Source organism: Monodelphis domestica, chromosome 1, assembly GCF_027887165.1.
Source record: "Monodelphis domestica isolate mMonDom1 chromosome 1, mMonDom1.pri, whole genome shotgun sequence".
Lineage (NCBI taxonomy): Eukaryota > Metazoa > Chordata > Mammalia > Didelphimorphia > Didelphidae > Monodelphis > Monodelphis domestica.
Window position 1 is genome coordinate 354,557,271 of NC_077227.1, and position 22,303 is coordinate 354,579,573.

Genomic DNA, 22,303 nt, shown 5'->3' on the forward strand with positions numbered 1-22,303 from the left:
TTTTCAAGCATTCCTGATGAAAAGAACAAAGCTGAATAGATAATTTTGACATTCAAAGAGAAGGCCTTTGGCTTCAGGAGGAGAGTGGGAGGAGGGGAGAGAAAGAACATGAATCATGTAACCATGGAAAAATTTTTCTTAATTATTCAATTAAATAAATTTTGAAAGAAACAAAGAGAAGACTCAAGAGAAGCATAAAACAGTAAACACAAAAAATTAATGATAAAGGATTCAATATGTTACTCCAAAGAATTATATCATTACTAGGGCAGTTGGAAGGAATCTACATAGACACAGGATGTATGAGTCATATATGTTGGGATGAACTACAATTCTCTTCCTTTTCAGTACCAATCCTAATTGTGTTTCTAGACCATGGGTTCTTTAAACCAACAATAGCCATTGAAAAAGATTTGACAGGCAACCTTAGACATATTACTTCACTTCCCAAATTTTCCTCCAAAAGAGTGAGCTGCTTTGCTAAATTCTTTAGCCATTTCAATTCTAACCCCCAATCCTGGGCCCTCTTCATTTAGCCCTTTAACACTACTTCACTCAGTGATCTCATCAACTCCCATAGATTAATTACCATGTTTATGTTGATGATTCTCAAATATACCTTTCCTGCCCCAAATTCTCTTGACCTCCACTGTCACATCTCCAATTACCTTTCAGAAATCAAGATGTGCAGTAGACATCTTAGACTCAATATGTCCAAAACATAACTCATTATCTTTCCTCCTAAACACTTCCTCACATCTTCCCAATTACTGTAGGGGACAACACTATCCTCCCAGGCGCTTAGGTTCACGACATAGAATTCCTCCTGGACTCTTCACTGTCTCTCCTTCCCCTCATATACAAGTCATTGCCAAAGCCTGTTCATTTCATTTTTGTGACATCTCTTCTGTCCTCTGAAACTGCCATAGTGCAGTTCTTCATCACCTCACATCTTTCTTACTGCAGTCATTTTCGGGGGGGGTCTGCCTGCCTTGAGTCTATCCCTACTCCAATCTATTCTCCTTTCAGCCACTAAAGTGGTTTTCCTAAAGCATATGTTTGATCATGTAACCGCACTACTCAATAAACTCAAGGGGCTTCCTATTGCCTTCAAAATTGAATGCAAAATGCTCTGTTGGCATTCAAAGCCTAGCCCCCTTCTTTTTTTTAATTTAATTTTATTGATTAATTAAGAAAATTTTTCCATGGTTCCATGATTCATGTTCTTTTCCTCCCCTCCTCCCACCCTCTCCCATAGCCAACACGCAATTCCACTGGGTTTTACATGTGTCATTGATCAAGACCTATTTCCATATTATTGATAACTTAGTCCACTTCTACCTTTCCAGTTTCTTACATCTTTTTCCCTGACTTGTGCTCTTAACTACATTGTCACTGGCCTCCTTGTTCCATAAACAGTACACTCCATATCTTGGCTTTGGGCATTTTCTCTGGCTGTCCCCCAGGTCCAGTATGCTTTTTCTCCTTTACTGCAACTACTGACCTCCTTGACTTTTTAAAGTCCCAAATAAAATCCCACCTTCCAAAGGAAGTCTTTCCTAATATCTCTTAATTTAAAGGCTTTCCCCTAATTATTCCCAGTTTATCCTGTATATAGTCTTCTTTGTATATATTTTTGTTTATTGTCTCCCTCGTTAGATTATGAAATTCTTAAAGTTAGGAACTGTCTTTTGCCTCTTTATATATCCCCAGCAATTAGCATGTGATTGCCACACAGTAGATACTTAATAAATGTTTATTAAATTGAATTAAATATGCATCAAAGAGCATTCTAACTGCATAAAATAGCATGAGCAAAATAACAATCAGGAATTGGAAAAGTAGGGAAAACAATTATGCCTGAAGTTTGACTCGATCATACCATATGTGGAGAAGAGCATATTATAACATAAAGTTGGAAAGATGGGATGGAACAAGATGTGCCAATTTAAGGAGTATGGAATTTGTTCTGTAGGCAATGGGGAGGACATGATGAGATTTGTTCATTAGAACAATGAATATGGCAGTCTGCTCAGGCTGGATTGGATGAGAATTAAAACAGACCCAGGGTGACCAGTTAGGAGACTATTATGATAATTCAAATGGGAAATGGTGAGAGCTGAAACAATTGCAGTAAAATAACAACCACTTTTAGTATAGTGGGCAAGGAGATGGTATAGTGGATACAGCACCAAGCTTGAAGTCTTACTAGCTGTATGACCCTGGGCAAGTCACATGAAACTTCTTGCTTCAGTTTCTCATCTGTAAAATGAACTGGAGGAGGAAATGGCAAACCACTCCAGTAACTCTGCCAAGAAAACCCCAGATGGGTTCACAGAGTCAAATATGACTAAATCAATTTAAAAACAAAATTATTATGATAATTGTCATAATGTGTATAAGTTCATTATGGTTTGCAAAGTTATTTTCTCACAACAGCCCTATGAAGTAGTGGGTGCAAGTACTATGAACATTTTCCATATGGTGAACACCTCCAGATGCCCAAGTTTGCATATGACATCACATATGCCTTCACTTTCCTACAACCCATTTATTCCTCAGTCCTTTACAATCTGAATTTCTGAACCCACTGCTCTAATCAAATTATTTCCTAAAGGTCACCAGTGATCCCTCATCAATAAATCCTTTGTGCTCGTTCTTCTCATCTTTTTCTTCTTTGCAACTTTGGACACTGTTGACCTTCCATTCCTTTTGAACATTCTCTCCTCCTTTAACTTCCTAGGTCATGCATCATGCATCACCTTTTCTCCACTCTCGTTTAGGCCATCATCACCTGTCATCTAAACTCTTGCAATGACTTCTTACTTGATTGCCTGCCTCCATTCTCTCCCCTCTCCAATCTATTCTTCTTATGGCTGCCAAAATAATTTTCCTAAAGCACAAGCCTGACCATATCATTCCTATTTTTAAAAACTCTTTAGTTGTTCCCTGTTATATCTAGGAAAAAATATAATCTCCTTAGTCTAACATAAGACCTTCTGCAGCCTGACTCTAAGCCTACCTTTACAGCCTTATTTCACTTGACTCCCCTTCAAGCCCTCAGCATTCCAGCCAGAGTGAACAACTAACTATTCCTCAAACCTGACAGTGCTGTTTCTGGCTTCCATGCTTTCACACTAGCAGTAATATCCCCCAAAATGCCCCAAATATACTCTCATTCCAGCTTTTTAGAACCCTTCCCTTTGTTCTCAGCTTCACAAAGGCTCTATCTCCTCTATGAAGCCTTCTTTGATTACCCACCACCACAAGCCACCATTGTTAGTGCCCTTTCCCCCTCGCATTTTTGGAGCATTTGTGTGTGATTTCTCCTTAATCCTTTTCACTCCTTACCTTATACTCTATGTGCTAGTTCTTTGTGAGCAGATTTGTATTTTTGTTTGTGTTCCCTCACAACCTGGCACGCTGTTTCCCATATACTAAACACTTTAAATGTTTGTTGACTGAATGGATGGTTCTCTTTTTCCTTCTCTATCATTCTTGGCTCTTCTTCCTGACATGTGGGCATTCCACAAGTTTCTGTTTTCAGCTCTCTTCTTTCTTTCTATATTCTCTCCTTTGGCAATCATATTTTTTTTCCAACTGCTTTCAACTACTGCTTCTATTCTGATGACTCTCCAATCTCTTTTTTTTAAGTTCTTACCTTCCATTTTATAATCAATATTAAGTATTGGTTCCAAGGCAAAAGAATGGTAAGGGTTAGGCAAATGGGAGTAAATGACTTGCCCAGGGTCACATAGCTAGAAAGTGTCTGAGATAAGATTTGAACCCAGGACCTCCTGTCTGTAGAACTGGCTCTCAGCCCACTGATCCACCTAGCTGTCCCCAATCCAGATCATTAACACTTAATTTTCTCACTGATTGCAGACCCATACATTCAACTTGCCTACCTTAAATTCAATAAATCAAACCTTGAGCTTACTATATTTCCCCCTAAATCTGCTCCTCTTTCTGACTTTACTGTCTCTGTCAGTGACACCATAATTCATCCAGTCTACCATGATTCAAATTTGGCTTCCTTTTCCTCATCCCCCACATCAATTAAATTGTTAATCCTTTCTGTTCTACCTCTAGATTATCTACATTATATCTCTCTTGAATCCTTTACCTCTCCTCTATTCCAGTTGTTAACATTTTAGTAAAGAGCTTTATATCATCACCATCCTGAATTTTAAAAACATGTTGCTAATTAGTCTTCTAGCCTGTAGATTTTTTCCCTTCCTATCCCTCTTTTATACTTTTACCAGAAAAAAAACCTCCTTTCTTTCACACACACACACACACACACACACACACACACACACACACACATATATATATCTGATCATGTCCCCATTCAAAACTTTTAAGTGGCTCCTTTTTTGCCTATTGAGCAAAGTGCAGATTCCTTAGAATTCTAGAATAAAGACCCTCTCTAACCAAACTGTCTAGTTTTTCTCATGCAATCCCTTACATATACTCAGAACAACACCAATACTAAATTCCTGTGCTTTCCCATCATTGAGCCATTTCTGGAAGGGTCTCTCCCATTCCTCCATCTCCTGTTGAAATCTTACCATACTTTAAGGATCAGCTTAAACACAGCATTTTTGTCACCCTCTAATTCTACTTGGTAACTAATGAGGACATTTCATTCACAAAGACTCTTATGAACATTTCTAATGTGATTTATATCATTATATGCTACAATTATTTGTGTGTGTGCCATTTCCCTCAACTAGGTTGTAAGCTTCAAGAGGGCAGGAACCATCCCTTACTGACTAATTTAACTTTATCTTTTCTTCTCCTTTACCTGCCCCCAACATAGTCAGTAAATCTTTTTTTTTTCAAATTTTGTTTTTTATTTTTATTTTTTAAATTTTATTTAATTAGTCAGTTTAGAACATTATTCCTTGGTTATAAGAATCATATTCTTTCTCTTCTCTCCCCTATCCCTGTAGCCTCAAAGTCAGTAAATCTTATTTATGACTCTCCTCCATATTATCAGTCATCCATAATACTTCTAGCTCTGCTCCGTAGTTTCTTTCATACCCATTTCCTCTTTTTTTTACTCCTACTGGGAACAGCAGATTCACATCTAGTAGACATTTAATAAATATTTGTTAAACTGATCGAATCAAGTCAAACTTTCCATTCATGTAAATGGTCGCTGGCCTAGAATGACATTATTAATCTTTTCTGTTTCTTACATAATACCGTTTCATATGGAAACGTTGCACGAGGTAAGTCTGCTTCGGGCTCTTGTTACTCTGTTGGCACCTGTCAATTAAACCACAGCTTCCCTCTTCCCTCTGCTGACAGCCTGGAGTAAGGACAGATGCAGCCTGCAGCTTGCAACCTGAGCACATCCATTAGTACAAGAAGGGAAGAGGAGGAGAGATAGATAGGAACAGTCCAAATAGAAGTTCTGGCTTTCACATCCCAGATCCAAAAACTAGAGACAATGTCTTAACTTTGCAGGTTAGAACGGATCCTGACTGGTTTCCAAAGGTGAGCCATGCTGAGGATGGGGTGGATGCAGCCTATCCCCATCCCCTCTTCTACTGTCATCCCAGGAACCTGTCTTGCTTAAGACATCACACTGAATATCCTATTTATAATTAGCTTAGATGCCATGTAAGCCCGCCCCTATAATCACTTCATTTAGAATCACTATGTAACAATGATTAATAATATGATATACTTACTGTAAAGAATTATCATTTTTATCCGCGTGGGCATTTGGTCTCAGGACAGAGATTGCAGCTCTTTCAGAGCCCACATCTCTTCACTTTCAGCCAAATTATTTTTTTTTGACAACTTCATGGATTTTTTTTAGATACATTGCCTCTTGCTAGGGACCAGGTGCCAGGGGAGTTTTATGACAGACTGATGGATAGAATCTGAGTCAAAGTCTTGACTTCAAACTTACTAGATATTCCTTTGTGAGCAGCTTTGTCCTGAGACCGACTCTCTAGTAATGAGCTTCTCCAAACTCCGCGAGGCTGATACTATCTAGACCATTGTTGAGCTTTTCATACTTTGTCAGATCTGCCAAAAGTGGCCTTCTGCTGCTATACCCTTCCAGAACCCAAGGTCACCTCTGTTCTACGATGAAGGACCACACTGAAAGGATACCCTATTGTTAAATTGGTGATATTTAGTCGTGTGATCCTGACTTTTGTGCTTTTCAAACCACTACAACATCCATTATCTCATTTTTAATCTTCCCAATTTGGGAATGGAGGAGAGGGGAGAAGTTTGGTAAGGATTATTGCACTTTTATTTTATTTTATTGTTTTTTGGATAAAGAAACTCAGAGAGGGGAAATTGACTTATCCAAGACAGAGCATTAGGCCAGGAATCAAGAGACCCAAGTTCTTGCCCCAGCTGTGTCTCTTAACTTGCCATCACTTCCCCTTTCTAGGTCTCAATTTCCTCCACTATAAAATGATGGAACTGTTGAAGATGAATGATTTTTAAAATCTCTTCTAGACCAGCGTTCCATGTTTTTTCTCCCTAAGTATTTTTAATTTCTTTGATTTAAACAACCCCCAGTTAGTAGTCCTCTCTTTTGAAGCTGGTCTACACCTGCTCTGCTATTTATAGTTTATAAAAGTTGCCTGTGGGCAATCAGAGGTGAAATGACTTGTTCCGTTATCACCATGGTAAGGGGAAGAAAGCTGAGGCTGAAAAAGATGAACTTGCCCAAGGTTACACAGCTAGAGGCAGACAGAAGACTAGACCTGGCCACTCCAAACTCTTGAATGCTGTACCATAGAGTCAGTCTATCAGCAGATAAACACTTATTAAGCACCTAGGATGTGCCAGGCAGTGTTAGCACTGCGTTGCCTCTGGCTTCCTCCACACTGCACCAAGGGAATTTGATAACAAGTTGGTATGGACAAATCCTCAAAGTCAGGGTTCTTCCTTCAAAGTTTTCTTAATCTTTTTACTAAAGGGAGCCCCACACAAAAGACTTTTCCTGCTTCTTAGAGCCTGAGAAAACAACACTTCACACTCTGTGGAGGGTGTTTCTGTTTCCTGTCCCTGCTAAAACAAAGAATTGTGGAGTATGTGAAAAGGCTGAGAGTCAAACAGATCTGTGAGAAGAAGGAATGTGGTAAGCAGGTCACGAGGGGACAGAAAGAGACCTTAGAAGAACCCCTCTGAACTAGTATTCAGGTATTTGAGGACATCATGAAAATGAAGCTGTTTACCAATTAACTTGTATTTCATAAATTAGACCAGAATCTCACTGTAAGTCATTTTAACCCATCACAGAGGGCCCAGCTGATAGACAGTCTCCCAGCAAGGGGGAGGCTTCTGTTAAAACAAGAATATAATTAAAATTGGAGATCTGGATTTAATTCTGACTTTCCTGATAATTTGTTGCAGTTTTTGAGCAAATCGCTTCCTTTCTGAGAGCCTTCCTTTTCTCATATGTAAAAGGGAGAGGGAGAGGCAACATGGTAGAAGGGATAGAGAGCATTACAGCAAGCTGGAGATGATCTGAGTTCAAGTAATGCTGGAGGCAAATCCTCCCTCTATAACAATGGTGAATTTACTTAAGCTCTCAGGGCCCTGGGCTGTTCTCTGTGACAATAAGCTACCGGGTTTATGGTCCAGGGTAACTGATGAGCCACAAACCCAATTGAGGGGTGTCTACCCTACGTAGATGAAACCTTGCCCCTGCAGAATGGGAAGAACAATTTGTTCCAGCAGCCACAAAGGCTGAAGCAGGTCCTGTGGAGCCCTTAGAGCTTGGCCAGACATTGAAGATGTCAAGGTCATCCACTACATCCTGGACCATCGCCAGTCATCCTGGCTTTAGTCTTGCCACTGGACTTAGATGACTCTGGAAGAGAGAATATGGCAGACAACTTTTTGCAACACAGCCTCACTTAAATCCAGTTCCTGCACAAGTCAGGACATCACACTGTGAAGTTATTGGTCGTCTCTGGAAGTATAGAACAAAAAAACAACAGGTTTCAGAGGAGATACAGATCTGTATTGATGAGGGAGTCCCCCTCTACAGGTCCAGTAAAAACAAACAAACAAAAAGATTGAGGAAGTTCAAATAGGTAATTGCTAAAGTACCTGTTATTATTAGCATTCTGTCTTATATAATCCCTTTCCTTCTAACATTCTACATGCTAAGCATTCTCATCATTCGTAAAATAGGGCCAGTAATATTTTCATTATCTACCTCACAGAAGTTGTTGTAAGAATCAGTATAATTTGATATACATTTATTCAGTATCTCTTTTGTGCAATGCACCACATCCCATTGGACTATGAAAAGATATAAAAAATGACATGGCACCTATATGGGGTCATATATTTTAATGGGAATGTTTGGTGGTGATAACCAGGCAAAGTACTATGAAGATGGTGATGCACAGATCACTTCATTAGGGGAGGTGTTATGGAGGAAATCTTCTTTCCAAGATAGGAAGTATGGATGGCAACTAGGTGACTCAATGGATTGAGAGCCAGGCCTAGAGGTGGATAGCCCTGGGTTCAAATGTGGCCTCAGATACTACCTAGCTGGGTGACCTTGAGCAAGTCACTTAATCCTATTTCCCTTAGTTTCCTCATCTATAAAAGGAACTGGAGAGGGAAATACTGCTCTAGTATTTCTTTGAATAAAACATCAAATGACATCACAAAAAGTCAGACTTGACTAAAACAACTCAACACAACAAAAGGCTTATAAACTGAAGCCACATGATGGAGACCTTTTAGTGTCAGGGTCAGTAGTTTAAATTTTATTCTTTAGAGGCAGCATGATCTAGCAGAATGAATCAGGAAGACCTGGATTCCTATCAAATCTCAGATACTTCCTTGAAGTAAGATCCTGGGCTCTTTTGTCTAAAATGTGAATTCCTGGACTTTGCCTCTGCCCTCCTAGGATCTGAATGCCAAGAGAATTCTGGGGTAGGTTAGTATGGGGAAATCCTCAAAGTAAGGAACCCTCTTTCACAGGATTCTTAATCTACAGGCACCTAAAAGGGCCCCACAAAGAAATATAGTTTTGTGAATTTAACCTCTACCTCAGTTATCTCATCTGTAGAGTAGAGATGATAATAGAACCTGCCCGTACAGGGTTGTTTTGGGGGGTCAAATGAGATTGTATATGTATATTTTATTTTTTTATTTATAATATACTATCTTATGTTATAATAATAAATCTAATATTTATTTATAAATGTGAGCTATTAAATGATGGGGAGTCACTGAAAGTTTTTGAGTAGGACAGTGCTGCATGATGATGGGCATGCATAAAGAAGATCACTTGGGGAATGATGTGGATTTAATAAGGCTTATATATAATATAGATAAAGTATAAACCTTAATATCGTTTCTGCAGGGCAAAAAAAAGTATTCCATCAGTAAGGGCACTCCTTCTACTGAGACAATTAGCAATTCTTCCAACAACTTAACAGCAGGTTGCTGAAATCCCTCACATTTTTTCCCTTGTAACCCAACTTCTGGTCACAAGCCTCTCCAGACATCATGGCTGTATGATCTTGAGTAAATCACTGAACCTCTCAGTAATCCCAAGCAGCAATTCAGAGCATATATTGCAGATCAGCTACTTTTCTGCATAGATGAAGGGACTTTGCTCTCTAGAAGTTCCTTACATTAATGAAAACGATTATGTTCCAGCTCTGAAACTTTAAGCTCTATGTTCTAAGGTTCCCTCAAGTCCTAACTTTCCTAAGATTCTTCAAAGTTGAGTGGCTGACCTAAGAAAAGTGAATATGACATATTTAAAAATCTAGATTCAATATGAAAACATTTCATCCTGGCTTAGGCTGAAATGATCCTAAAAATACCATACATCATATTATAATATTTTCAGGGGATTGTGTGCACTGCCAATATTCTTTTCACCTCATAAGACAGATCATGCATTTTGACAAATCTATATTTAACATGGTGGGGGGTGGGGGAAAGAAAATATAGGATGCATGCTTACTGGTGGAGAAATCCATATTTATGGGAATCTCAATGCAGGCAATTACAATTGGCATTTCAAGACACTTTGCATTGTCTGTCTCGAAAGGACAGTGTGTCCTCATTAGGAGGAAACAGCAAATGGTTTGTGGGTGGAGAGTAGACAACCATTTCCTCTAAAGGTGGCTACCCCAGGCTGAGGTCAGGAAAGGTTAGGGAGCCAACAGTTGTTTCCATTATCACCTGTGGGTGGGTGTATGCCTTTTAACATTGCAGGCATCATTGAAAAACATAGGTTTTATGCTGAGACCACTGAAGATGCCCAGCATATAGGCAAAAAAAAAAAATTCAGGAGGGGGAGAGAAAGAAAGGACATAATATCTCTCCATATATATATATATATATATATATATATATATATATATGAAGGGCTGTCACATAGAAGAGAGGTTACATTTGTTGGGCTTTAGTGCCAAACACCAGTAAAGAAACTAATTATAGATGTTATAGTGAGGTACATAAGCTCAATGTAAAATAGAAGACCTTAGCCGTACTAATTATCCAGATCTAAGATGTTTTCTTTGGAAGGTAGTAAGTTCCTCATCACAGAAGTTATTCCAAATCCTTGTCTTTTCAAGCCTTCCATACCTCTTCTTCCCTTACTCTCTCAGCTGTGTTCTTTATTTTAACTTTACTGAAAAAAAATGAGCCTGTTTGCTTTGCACTCCACATTCTCCTCTTTCATCATAAAAATCCCTATACATTGTCCCCCAATCTTGCTTTCTTTGGCTCCATGTGGACCTTCTCTGTGACTAGGTCAACTTTCTACATGAATCTCAAATCTAGTTTCTTGTCTTTTCCAGGGAATTTCTACCTTATCACCCCACCCCTGCCCTATTTCTCTTAATTCTTCAAAGTTTTCCTCTGTCTTCCCAACTACTTTCAAAGATGACCAATCTCCCCATCTTTAAAAAAATCTTCACTAATCCTCATTATTTCTTCAAGCTAAATATTCTATATTTCTCCTCAACTCTCATTGAAGTTCCTAGAAAAAGCTGTCTATACTCACTATCTTTATTTCCTCTCCTCTCTCATTCTTCAGCTCTACAATCTGACTTCTGACTTCATCATTCAATTGACAGTGATTCTCCAAAGTCATGAATGGTCCCCCAGGAGCCAAATCTGAGGATCTTTCCCCAGTTCTCATCCTTCTTGACTTCTGCTCCATTTAGCACTGTTGCCCCCCTTTCCAGGATATTCTTTCTTCTCTCTGGGTTTTTGTGATATTACTTTCTTTTCATTCTCCTTTTATCTATCTGCTTTCTCCTCTACTTCATTCTGGAGTTTTCATCTATAACTCCTTAATTTCTTGTTATAGCTCTCCTAAAGTTCTGTCATAGATCTTCTCTTCCTTTTATATTTTTTTTCCTAGTGAGCTCATCAACTCCCATGAATTTAATTATCATCTCTTTGCAAATTATTTATACATCCATATATCCAAGTCCAGTCTTGTCCCTGACATTCAGTTCTACAACACAAATTTCCTATTGGGGACTTCAATCCAAATATCCAACAGCTATCTCAAACTTGACCTGTTCAGAAAGGAGCCATTATTTTTTCTCCCCAAACCCAGCTCTTTCCCAAGCTTTCCCAGTTCTTTGAAGGTACCATCTCCCTAGTCTCTCAGCAGTGCTATCCTAGAATAACTATGTTATCCTCTCACTCTCTCACTACATATAACCAATCAGTTGCCAGATCTTGCCATTTTTACCTCCAAAACATCCAGCCCATTATCACCACTCACACAGACATCACCCTAGTTAAAACTCATTGATTTTTGCCTGGGTAATTGCAAGAAACTCAATCTAATTGGTCTTTTTAAAAATTATCATTTTTGTCATGCCATTCATGTGGGGTTAGACAAGTGAAGCAATTTTTAGAAATAGTGCTTATAAGATGCGTCAATTAGCTTAGACTTTTCCCCCAAACTAAAATTGGGGACCATGTACATGAATAAAATAAAAGTACCTGTATCTGCCTCTTCACTTTTAATAATGCTCAAAGGCATCAGTATTAAAGCTCAAACGGAAAGAGAGCCACTAAGCCATACAAGTCTAATTGACATAGAAAACCATATACTTATAATCTGCATTTTGTTCTATTTTTATTTATTTTGCTAAATATTCCAAAAATACTTATTTTGGTAAATATTGTTTGTTAAATATATTTATTATTGTAAAATATTGCATTTTAATCTTGTTTGGGCCACATTTGGAGAGTTTTGGGCCACATGTGGCCCCATGATCCATATTTGACACCTTTGCTGTGAGGTTATGCTGTTCTGTCTATAACATAGGAAGGAAAATTCCATATTTAGGATAACACTGTACAAAAGTCATAGCTATATCCTGCAGCTTGGCCAGGTCACAAAAGAGGTTCAGGAATTTTATATCTAAGAAAAGCAAACCAAGCCTAATTTTTTTTAAATTTTGTTCTTTTGCAACAAATGTGGAGCTGCCACAAGATGAGTCTTTAACTAATCTCCCTGTCAAGGAAATAGAAATTTGACAGCTGGATGAAAGCTTATGAGATAACCATGGGTGACTTAGCTACCTCTTTTCAGCAGAATAGTGGAAAGAGCAGCAGACCTGGAGCCAGGAGCCTTGAATAGAAGACTTTGATACTGCCTGGGATACTAGTTGTGTGACCTTAGATAATACATTTTACAAGACATATATGATCAAACTGCTAGTACATATCAAGGTCAGTTACACAGATCTTCTGGTGTATATAAAGTTCTTTGGAAAACTTTAGGAGTTACATAAATGTAATTATTAAGCTTAGATGAATAAGATAGTTTCACTTCTGTGATGTTGCTTATGGGTTGTTTCCCTTCTCTCTTGCTTCTCTAAATTCCATCCATTGTTCAAAAATCAGCTCAAATCCCACCTCCTCCAGGAAGCCTTTCATGGGTATGACTCATGTGGACATTGAACTCATGGTTTTATTCTCCTTAACACCATGCTCCAAGTCCCTGAACTACTTATCCAAATACATCAAAACACTGGCTGAAGGGACTCCCCCTGATTCTCACACAGCTGAGTCAAAACAGGGACTTTTCTACAGCAAGAAACTCCTAATTGTGTTTGTCTATCTCAAAAGCTATGGGGGACTAGGTGAGTGGATGCAGTGGTCACAGAAATCTCAAGCGTGATAAAAGCTAGACTTTTTCAGTCTGTTTACACTTTACACTCTCACTCACCCCTCCCCATATACCATTGGATCCAATATGACTCTGGTCTCCTGCCATTGAACAAAACACTGCATCTTCTTTTTTTTTTCTCTCTCTCTTCCATGCCTACAATGCTTTTCCTCCTCATTTTCATCTTTTGGCTGCCCTGGCTTCCTTCAAGTCTCAACTAAAATGTGAACTACAAGAAGGCTTTCCTTAATTATTTATTGATTATATGACATAACTAATAATTAATTAATTCCAATTTATCTTGTGTGTAGTTTGTTTGTATATAGCTGAACGTAAACATACTTAGTGAACTGAGTGCTGCACCTGCAGTCAGAAAGACCTGAGCTCAAATCCTGCCTCAACACTAACTAGTTGTGTGATCCTGAGCAAATCACTTAACCTCTGTCTGTCTTGATTCCTCATCTGTAAAAAGGGGGTAATAATAGCACCTATTTCCCAGGGTGGTTGTGAGGAGAGAATAAGATCATATTTCTAAAGTGCTTGCAAATCTTTTTTTTTAATAAACTTCTATCTTCTATCTTAGAATCAATACTGTGTATTGGTTCCAAGGCAGAAGAGTGGTAAGGGCTAGGCAATGGGGGTCAAGTGACTTGCCCAGGGTCACACAGCTGGGAAGTGTCAGGTCTCAGATTTGAACCCAGGACTTCCCATTTCTGGGCCTGATTCTCAATCCACTGAACCACCCAGCTGCCCCCAGTGCTTGAAAATCTTAAAGCATTCTAGAAATACCATTACAGAAATTCTTCATTTGCTTCTTATTCTATTACTATTGCTACCACTGCTGTTGCTACTACTACTAATAATAATGTTATTATTAGTTGTACAAATGTTGTCACTTTGTGAACCTTTTGAGAGTAGGGATTGTGTTTTGCTTTTCTTTATCTCCAGTGCTTCGCATGTAATAGGTGTGTAGTAGGTGCTGACACACAGTAGGTGCCTAATACATGTTTACTGACTCATTGACCACTTAAACTATAGTTAATATAACTGGTACAACCCTAACATATGACCTTCAAAATAAAATACATCTTTCTTCTCATGGTATCTATTTATCATTTGCTTAGGCATGGTCAGTGATATCATGGAAACAGCTGGATTCCAAGGCCTGAGGAGTCAAGAGAACTTTCCCAGCTCTGATTTGCCTAATATGAGACTTTGGATAACATAATTTTTCTGAGCTTCAGTTTCTTCATCTCTTAAATGGGAATAATAGCATTCACTTTCTTAGGGTTGTTTTAAAGATCAGATGAGATGATAAATGGGAAAATACTTTTAAACCATGAATATTGTAAGGAGCATTAATAAACTTGATAAAGATTAGACAATATGACCTCCAAGGAGTATATCAGCTTTATTATTCTATGAAACTATAACCACCTTAGAAAAAAGAATATAGAATGTTAGAACTAGAAATAACCCTAGAACATAGAATGTTAGGACTGGAAGGAAAGTTAGTATTTTTAGCATGTCAGAGCTAGATGAGCCCAGAAAACAGAGAATGTCACAGCTAGAAGGAACCTTTAAAAAAGAATGTTAAATCTGGAAGTAACTTTAGAAGGTAGAACATAAGAGCTGGGAAAGGTATTAGATATAAAACAGAAAATGATTGCATTGAAGAGGACCTTAGAACAAAGAAGGTCAGAGTTTGATGGGAGCCTAGAGATCATTCTATCCAGTCCCCTCAATTTAACTCTTAATGGCTTTTCATTCCCTTTCTCTTTCACTCTGTTTCTAGTTCTCCCAACACATATATACAGTCTGGGTTTTATGAGTAAGTTTATGTGTTTTATCATCCTGTGATCATCTAGCAGCTGGTTTTTAAGGATATCCTCTATCCAGATCTCTATTAACTTGTTATTATTTTTTTCTCCTCCAGTCTGCTCCCAGTTCTCCAAGGGTGTCTACGCCATCTTTGGGTTTTATGAGAGGAAGACAGTCAACATGCTCACCTCCTTCTGTGGGGCCCTCCATGTCTGCTTCATCACGCCCAGCTTCCCTGTTGACACATCCAATCAGTTTGTTCTCCAGCTGCGCCCTGAGCTGCAGGATGCCCTCATCAGCATCATCGACCACTATGACTGGCAGAAATTTGTGTACATTTATGATGCCGATCGGGGTAAGCACAGCCAGAAGTTGAGACTCAGGTTGAGGGTTAAGGAGAAAAATCTCAATGGAATTGGGGTTGTTCCTTTGAATTAAGTTACGATTCTGAACAGTTTAGAGTCAAAAGCCTAAAATGTTTTGTCTAAGATTCATACCCCTGCGATTAGTCTATTTCCTGGACATTGCCAAAAGTGGCTTAAAGCATCAACCTTATCGAGAAATCCCAGGCCTCTTTTTAACCATTTTTTAAAATCAAACACTCACAGAAGTGAAAGAGACTTATGAGGTGCCCTCTGTCTCTCATATTCTCTGTTCTGTGTTGTAAGATCCTTTCCAAATCCTTTATACATATAAGTCTTCAGATCTAATATTCTGTTCATCTGGGAAGAAGACTGCATTTTTCCAAGTCGTCTTATTGTTAATGGCATGATGGGAAAAGCACTTAATTTGATCAGAAGGCCACTTATGAGCTGTGTGACCTTGGGCAAATCACACCACCTTTTAGGGCTTCTGCTTTCCCATCTTTAAATGAAAGTAAGATGACCCTCATTAGCTGTCTCCCAGGGTCAGTGTGAGGCAAATATATTTTAAAACAGTGAAATACTATGTAAAAGGAAGCTGTTGCTGATGGTAATAATACAAAGCATGCAAAAATTTGAGATTCAAGTTCTAGGGAAAAAAAGGCAGACTCCCTCCTGCAAATTAAAGGTGCATTACCATCTGGAGAAAACGGTCTTTAGCTTGGCTTTCAAGCTCTTCCCAATGCGCCACCCTCCTATTTATCTCATGCTAGCTCCCCTCCCTGACTCCATGCATTCCAACCAAAGCACACCTCCCACTTATACTCTCCCACCTCTCTGACCGCTCACCCATTTGCTTTTTACTTGTTGAATTTTTAAGGGATCTGTAACAGCCAACTCAAATGTGGCCTCTTCCAGGAAGCCTCTCTGGTTCCCCAACTGACTTTCCCCATTGGCCCTCACATCACACTTTTCTTACACCTCTCTGATACATTAATTATGAATTATTGAATATCAAAGTAATTTAGATTTGTATCATATTATAAATTGGATGAAGGCAGAGGCCATATACTATCCCAATTTTGTATATCTTCAAGTGCTTTGCCTAAGGTAGGTAATAAATGTTGGGCTGAACTTATAACAGGGAAATGATAAAACTTGGAATACCTACCATATAGGGCCAGCAAATAAGCATCTTAATTTCTAAAGGACCTATTGTGAGATTAGTTTATTGTAATATTTTAGCCATCCTGTTTATGTAAGGTCCGTGTGCATCCAATTAAAGCTGAAGCTCTACACAGGGGCCAAGACTCGCATGCCCCTATGCAGGGCCTCAAATGAAGGGAGTGGGTGCTGGTAGCAAACTTATTTTAATACCTATTCTACACAAAACGAAGTGCTAGGCCCCAGAGATATAAGGATAAAATGAAACTGCGTGCTCAAGGAGTTTAATTCTATTAGGCAGGAGCAATATGTAGGTATACCAGTAAATACAAATATAAATACATTTATACATATACATATTCATAGGCATATATAATATATACAAAATGATTTAGGGATGAGGCCCATGAGGGTATCAGATAAGACCTCTGGGAAGAAGTTTGCAGAATAGCTAGAGATTCTAATAGGTAGAGGTAAAGATGGAATGAATTCAATATAAGAGACAACCTACCCATAGGCAAGGAGATGAAATGTTGTATATGATACATACCAATTAGAATAGTTTGACTAGAATGCAGTATGTGAAGGGGGAGAATTTTTAAGGAGCCTATAAATGGTTGGCTAAAGCCAGATTATTAAGGACTTTAAATGACAAGCAAAGGAATTTGTATTTGATCTTAGAGGCCTTAAGGACCCCCTGTAGCTTTTTGGACAAGGGAGTGATATGATCAGACCTGGGCTTTAAGAACATAAATGTGGCATCTGGGTAAGGGATGCATTTTAAAAGGAAGGAACTTAAAACAGGGAGGCCAATTAAAGAAGTCATTGCAATAAGTCATCTAAAAGGTGATAAGAGCCTGAAATAGGGTGGCTCCAACCTGAAGAGGGGAAAGAATAGATTTTTTTTGAGAGAATAGATGAGAGATGCAAGAGAAGTCATGGAATTAAAATCAAGATTATTTGGCAAGTTATTGAATATAATTAGAGAATGAGGAAGGAGAAGTAAGAATGACTCCTAGATAGAAAAACCTATAAGACTGGAAAGATTGTAGTACCCTCAACAATCAATTAAACAACCAACCTTTTATCAAATATTTACTATGTACAAGAAATTGTGCCAAGTGCTAGAGTTACAAATACAAAGAATTAAACTATTCCTGCTCTCAAGGAGTAGTATCCTGTTGGGATGGAACAGAAATAAGGAAAGTAGGTAGGAAGAGGAATGAGATTGGGAACTAGTAATTTCTATCTTAGACATATTGGGTTTGGATGTCTTTAGGACATCCTACTCAAAATATCCAACTGGTAGTAGATTTTGTTGGACTGGAACTCAGGAGAGAGACTTGGACCAGGTATATAGACCTGAGAATTATCTATATAGAAATAATAATTCAACTCATGAGAGCTGGTGAGACCCCTAAAAATAAGTGATATAGAAGGAGAGAAGAAGACCTACTTCAAAGCCTTGCAAGTATGCCCATAGTTAGGAATAGGTCATAGATGATAATATAGTAAAGGATCTTTAGTTTCAAATTAGCTGCAGAGAAGTAAAGAATAAGAACTGAAAAATGGCCAATGATTCTGGTAATAAACATTCAATTGTTTTGTCTATTGACCAATTAGAGAATGGTTCTTATTTTTATAAATATGAATCCATTCTGGATATTGCTTAGAAATAAGACATTTATCAGAGAAACTTTATGCAATGATTTTATTTCCCTATTTCCCTTTTAAATTTTAGGTGGATTGGTTTTGCTTGTGGAAAAATAAAACTCTTTAAATTTTATGTGATCAAAATTATCTGAAATTTTCTCTTTTGTGATCCTTCCTATTCTTTGTTTGGTCACAAGTAGCAAATTAAATATCGGATTTGAACTCAAGTCCTCTGATTCCAGATCCAGTCTTTCTCCACTGTTCTGCTCTGCTTTCCATCACAATAGGATATCAAAAAAGAACTCTACTTCAAGTTTCAACCCCAAAGTGGTGACTGAATATGTATACAAATAACTTAGATACCAGTGAGAAAGTGATAAATGCATGAGAGATCAAACAGAAAGGTCTGAGAGATTTAAGGAAGAGTAGGATAATTTCCAGTATGAGGTTGGGGAAAAGAGAAGGAAGATCATTGTGAAAGCTTCATGGAAAAAGTGATTACCTGAGCAGAGCTTTCATAAAGGAAAAGGATTTTAGCAGATAGAGATAAGAAGAAAATCCATTCCATGGATGGGGTATGTTGTATACAAATGCAGGGAGATAATGAGTCATCTATTTTGGCCAGTATGTAGTGTGTAAAAGACAGGCATATGAAATAAGTCTGTATAAATTAGTTTGAACCAGATTGTGAAGGACCTTAAATGTCAGACAATAGGGAACCATTGGAGGGCTCAGAGCAGGGCTTGAGAATCTCATCGTGATACACAATCTGTGATCAGTCCTTCTTGGACAGTGTCTCAGATTGCTTATTCAGCATCAAAGGATCTGAGCTTCGCAGCTTACATCTTAATTGGGCAAGTAAATTCTTTGCCCTTTCTGGGTCTCAATTTCCTCATCTGAAAAATAAAGAGATTGGATTAGATGGCCTCCTTGGGTAGGTGGCCTTATTTTGCCCTCATAATCTGTATTCTAAGTTCCTTTCCCATTTTTTATATTATTTGATTCTAAGAAGATCAGGGAGCAGATAGAATTTCCACTGAACTTTAAAAGATAACTAAGATAGGAATAAACAGAGGAGATAGCAAGGAATGAATGGGGGGAACCAACTGCAGGATTAGGACTCTGGCAATTTGGATCATTGCTTCAATAGGTGAGTAAGTATCGGGCCACAGTGAAAATAAAGCTAGAGAGGTAGGATTCAGCACCATTTCCATCTTAAAAAAAAAAAGACTGACAAGTTTCTGTTTTACTTGATGAACACTGGTTGCTATTGCTAGTTCTGGAGCATTGGTATTATATGAAGAGAAGTAAGTTTTGGTAAGCTGGTCTGGTAGCTTAAGTGTAGAATAGGTTAGAGGAAAAGTCAGGAGACAAGAAGGCCCCCCACATGCACCCTCTTGTTCCTTCCTGTTACCTTTTTTTGACAGTTTCCTGAGTCTGACAGCAGGAGCTCTGGGTTCCAGCCAGAAAAGGGCTATTTAGAGGAAGGAACCGCTTTGTGAAGTGATGAGGCTTGGGGAATGAGAAGAAAAACAAAAACATTTTCCACACAGAAGTAGCTCGGTAACCAGCCGTGACCCAGGCTTCCCTGAGGGAGGCTCAGCCCCATTGAATGTCTGACCTAAAAGCTTTGAAAAAGAACTCCAGGCAAACACAAAGAGAGTCTTGGAAGAGACAGCAACAGCAGAAATATCCGAATCTGTCGGTCAATACTTATTTATTGAGCACCTACTATGTGCCCAGCACCAGGCTTGGCCCCTAGGGACAGAAAGAAGTGTGAGACACACTTGAGAAGCTGTCTGAGAGGAAAGATCAGAGGACCAGGACTTAGAAACAACCTGAGTTGGCATTTTTGCTGTGGGATTTATTGGGTTGGTCTGAAAACAGACCCTCCAAACTAGAGACTACTCCCCTAAAAAGATATACTTTAATTTTTTAAAGGCCTATTTTTAAAATTCAGCCTGCATTGAGACTAAGTGAGCTATATGACAGATGAGAAGACATTTGTAGGATTGTGGATTTAGAACTGAAAGAAAGTATTAAAATAATCCCAATCCCAAGAGAACCAAGACCTAATGAGTACAAATAGGTTGTCATAGACCATACCTGGCTCTTGGTAGCACCAAGAATTCCAGTCTAGGTCAGTTAATTCCACATCTAGGGTTCTTTCTACTTTGTGTCACCGATCTTGAGTTTTCAATGTCTCCAAGATTTATTTCCTCATTTTTTAAGATAGAAATAAACCATGATAGGGAGAGGATTTGTGATTACTAGGGAATGCCCTGGTGAAGAAATCCCTTTTCCTAGTGCATTTCAGAATTTTCTATGTAAGTTTTAGCCTTAGAGCATTGCCTGGAGTCACCAAGAGGTTAATTGACTTGCCCAGGATCACACAGCCAGTATGTATCTGGGGCAGCACTAGAACTCACATCTTTCTCCTTCCAAGACTCTCCATCAACTAAACCATCTTGGGAATAAGCAAATTTTATGCTACTTCATTCACAGGGAAACTTTCTGAACTGTAAAGTAATATAGAAATATGAATAGCATGTGGCAGTGGACACAGGAAGGCTTTAGACAATAAGTGTCCCAGGAGTTCAGAAAGGAATGAGGTTAATGGGATACTAGGATAGAAGGGCAATGCTCTCTGAAACAAATGGAACCTAAATAAGGCTTTGAAGGATAAGTAGGATTTGGATAGTCAGACTCAAGTAAATATGGCATCCCAAATGGAAGTTAAGAGTTCCCTAATGGACCTTCAATTTCCTTTAGAATCTCTTCTCTCTCTTTTTCTCTCCTCAATTTCCCCACCCAAGGATTGTCAGTACTACAGAAAGTCCTTGACACTGCTGCTGAGAAGAACTGGCAAGTGACAGCTGTCAACATCTTGACGACAACAGAGGAGGGCTATCGGATGCTCTTCCAAGACCTAGGAAAGAAGAAGGACCGGCTGGTGGTAGTGGACTGTGAATCAGAGCGTCTGAATGCCATCCTTGGCCAGGTAACATTTTGGCAACAACTCTCTGACACGGGACCTCCAGCCAAAGGAGTCTAGTCTAGTGGAGGATAAGGTAGGGAGGAATGGGGGAACAGATGAGAAAGGAAGTAGGAAGATCTAAATGTTGATTCGTGGCATTCACCAGAAGGAGAGAACATGAAGAACACTCCCTACTGCTATATAGAATGATAGGCTGAGAAGACAGGATACTACATGATGGAAAATAGCCCTGAATTAGAAGTCAAAAGAGACCTGAGTTTCTGTCCTTGCACTGATATTCATTAGCTGTGTGAATGCAAGCAACCCTTGTCATCTCTCTGAGCCTCAGCTTCTTCAGCCATAAAATGAGGATTATAAGATTTCACAAGGTAGTAATATCTTTTTTTCACAACATTTGATTTTTCCCAATTAAATGTAAGGACAATTTTTAATACTCATGATTTAAAAAATTGAGTTCCAAATTCTCTTCCTCCCTTTCTTCTTTCCATTCTCTCTGAGAAGGCAAGCAATCTGATATAGGTTCTATATGTGCAATCATATAAAAATTAAGGGTAATAATATCTTCATAGAATCTCTATGAAGATTTTTTTAGAAAACCTTAAAACACTAGGGAAATTGGAATTGTTATTATTATTATTATTGTTTCTGCTAGGGAGTGGCAGCAAGTATAACTTATGGGTAGTTATAAGTCTGGGAGCCACGGGGCTCTGCCAGAGCTGTAGAACCCTCTCATAGTTACAAAGATTCCAAGCTGCCTATATTGTCTTTCCAGAAGGGTCAAAAAATATGATGAGCTGATATGATTAACACCTAGGGATGTGTGCCTGTGTGGTACAGTACTATGTTGTTCCAACCATCGGCTTCCCTTGAAAATAGACCCCATCCCCAAAATTAGAATTCCTGGGAAAGAACTAGATGAAGTTATACACAGAAAAATAACATAATTTTTTTTATTTCTTTGCTGACTCCCTTCATGTGAGAATTTGAGAAATTTCAATAAAAATCCACAAATATTTTAGCAAATATCTACTACATTCAGAACTCTGGGCTATATACTAAAGAAGATAGAAAGTTTAGATAAGGCACCAGCCTTATCCTCATGAATATGTGCATGTGTGTGTATGTAAGTGCAATGCTAAATAA

General features: G+C 38.5%; 1 protein-coding gene across 4 annotated transcripts in view; it reads left to right on the forward strand.

Moving 5' to 3' along the window:
- Positions 1-22,303, forward strand: part of GRIA1 (glutamate ionotropic receptor AMPA type subunit 1) — a 350,823-nt gene that overhangs the window by 161,668 nt on the left and 166,852 nt on the right. For all 4 annotated transcript variants that reach the window (XM_056811492.1, XM_003339564.4, XM_001379328.4 and 1 more), the window contains 2 exons: positions 15,099-15,338; positions 20,979-21,163. In XM_056811492.1, coding sequence (XP_056667470.1) covers positions 15,099-15,338; positions 20,979-21,163 — 425 coding nt within the window. The remainder of the gene's footprint in view (positions 1-15,098; positions 15,339-20,978; positions 21,164-22,303) is intronic.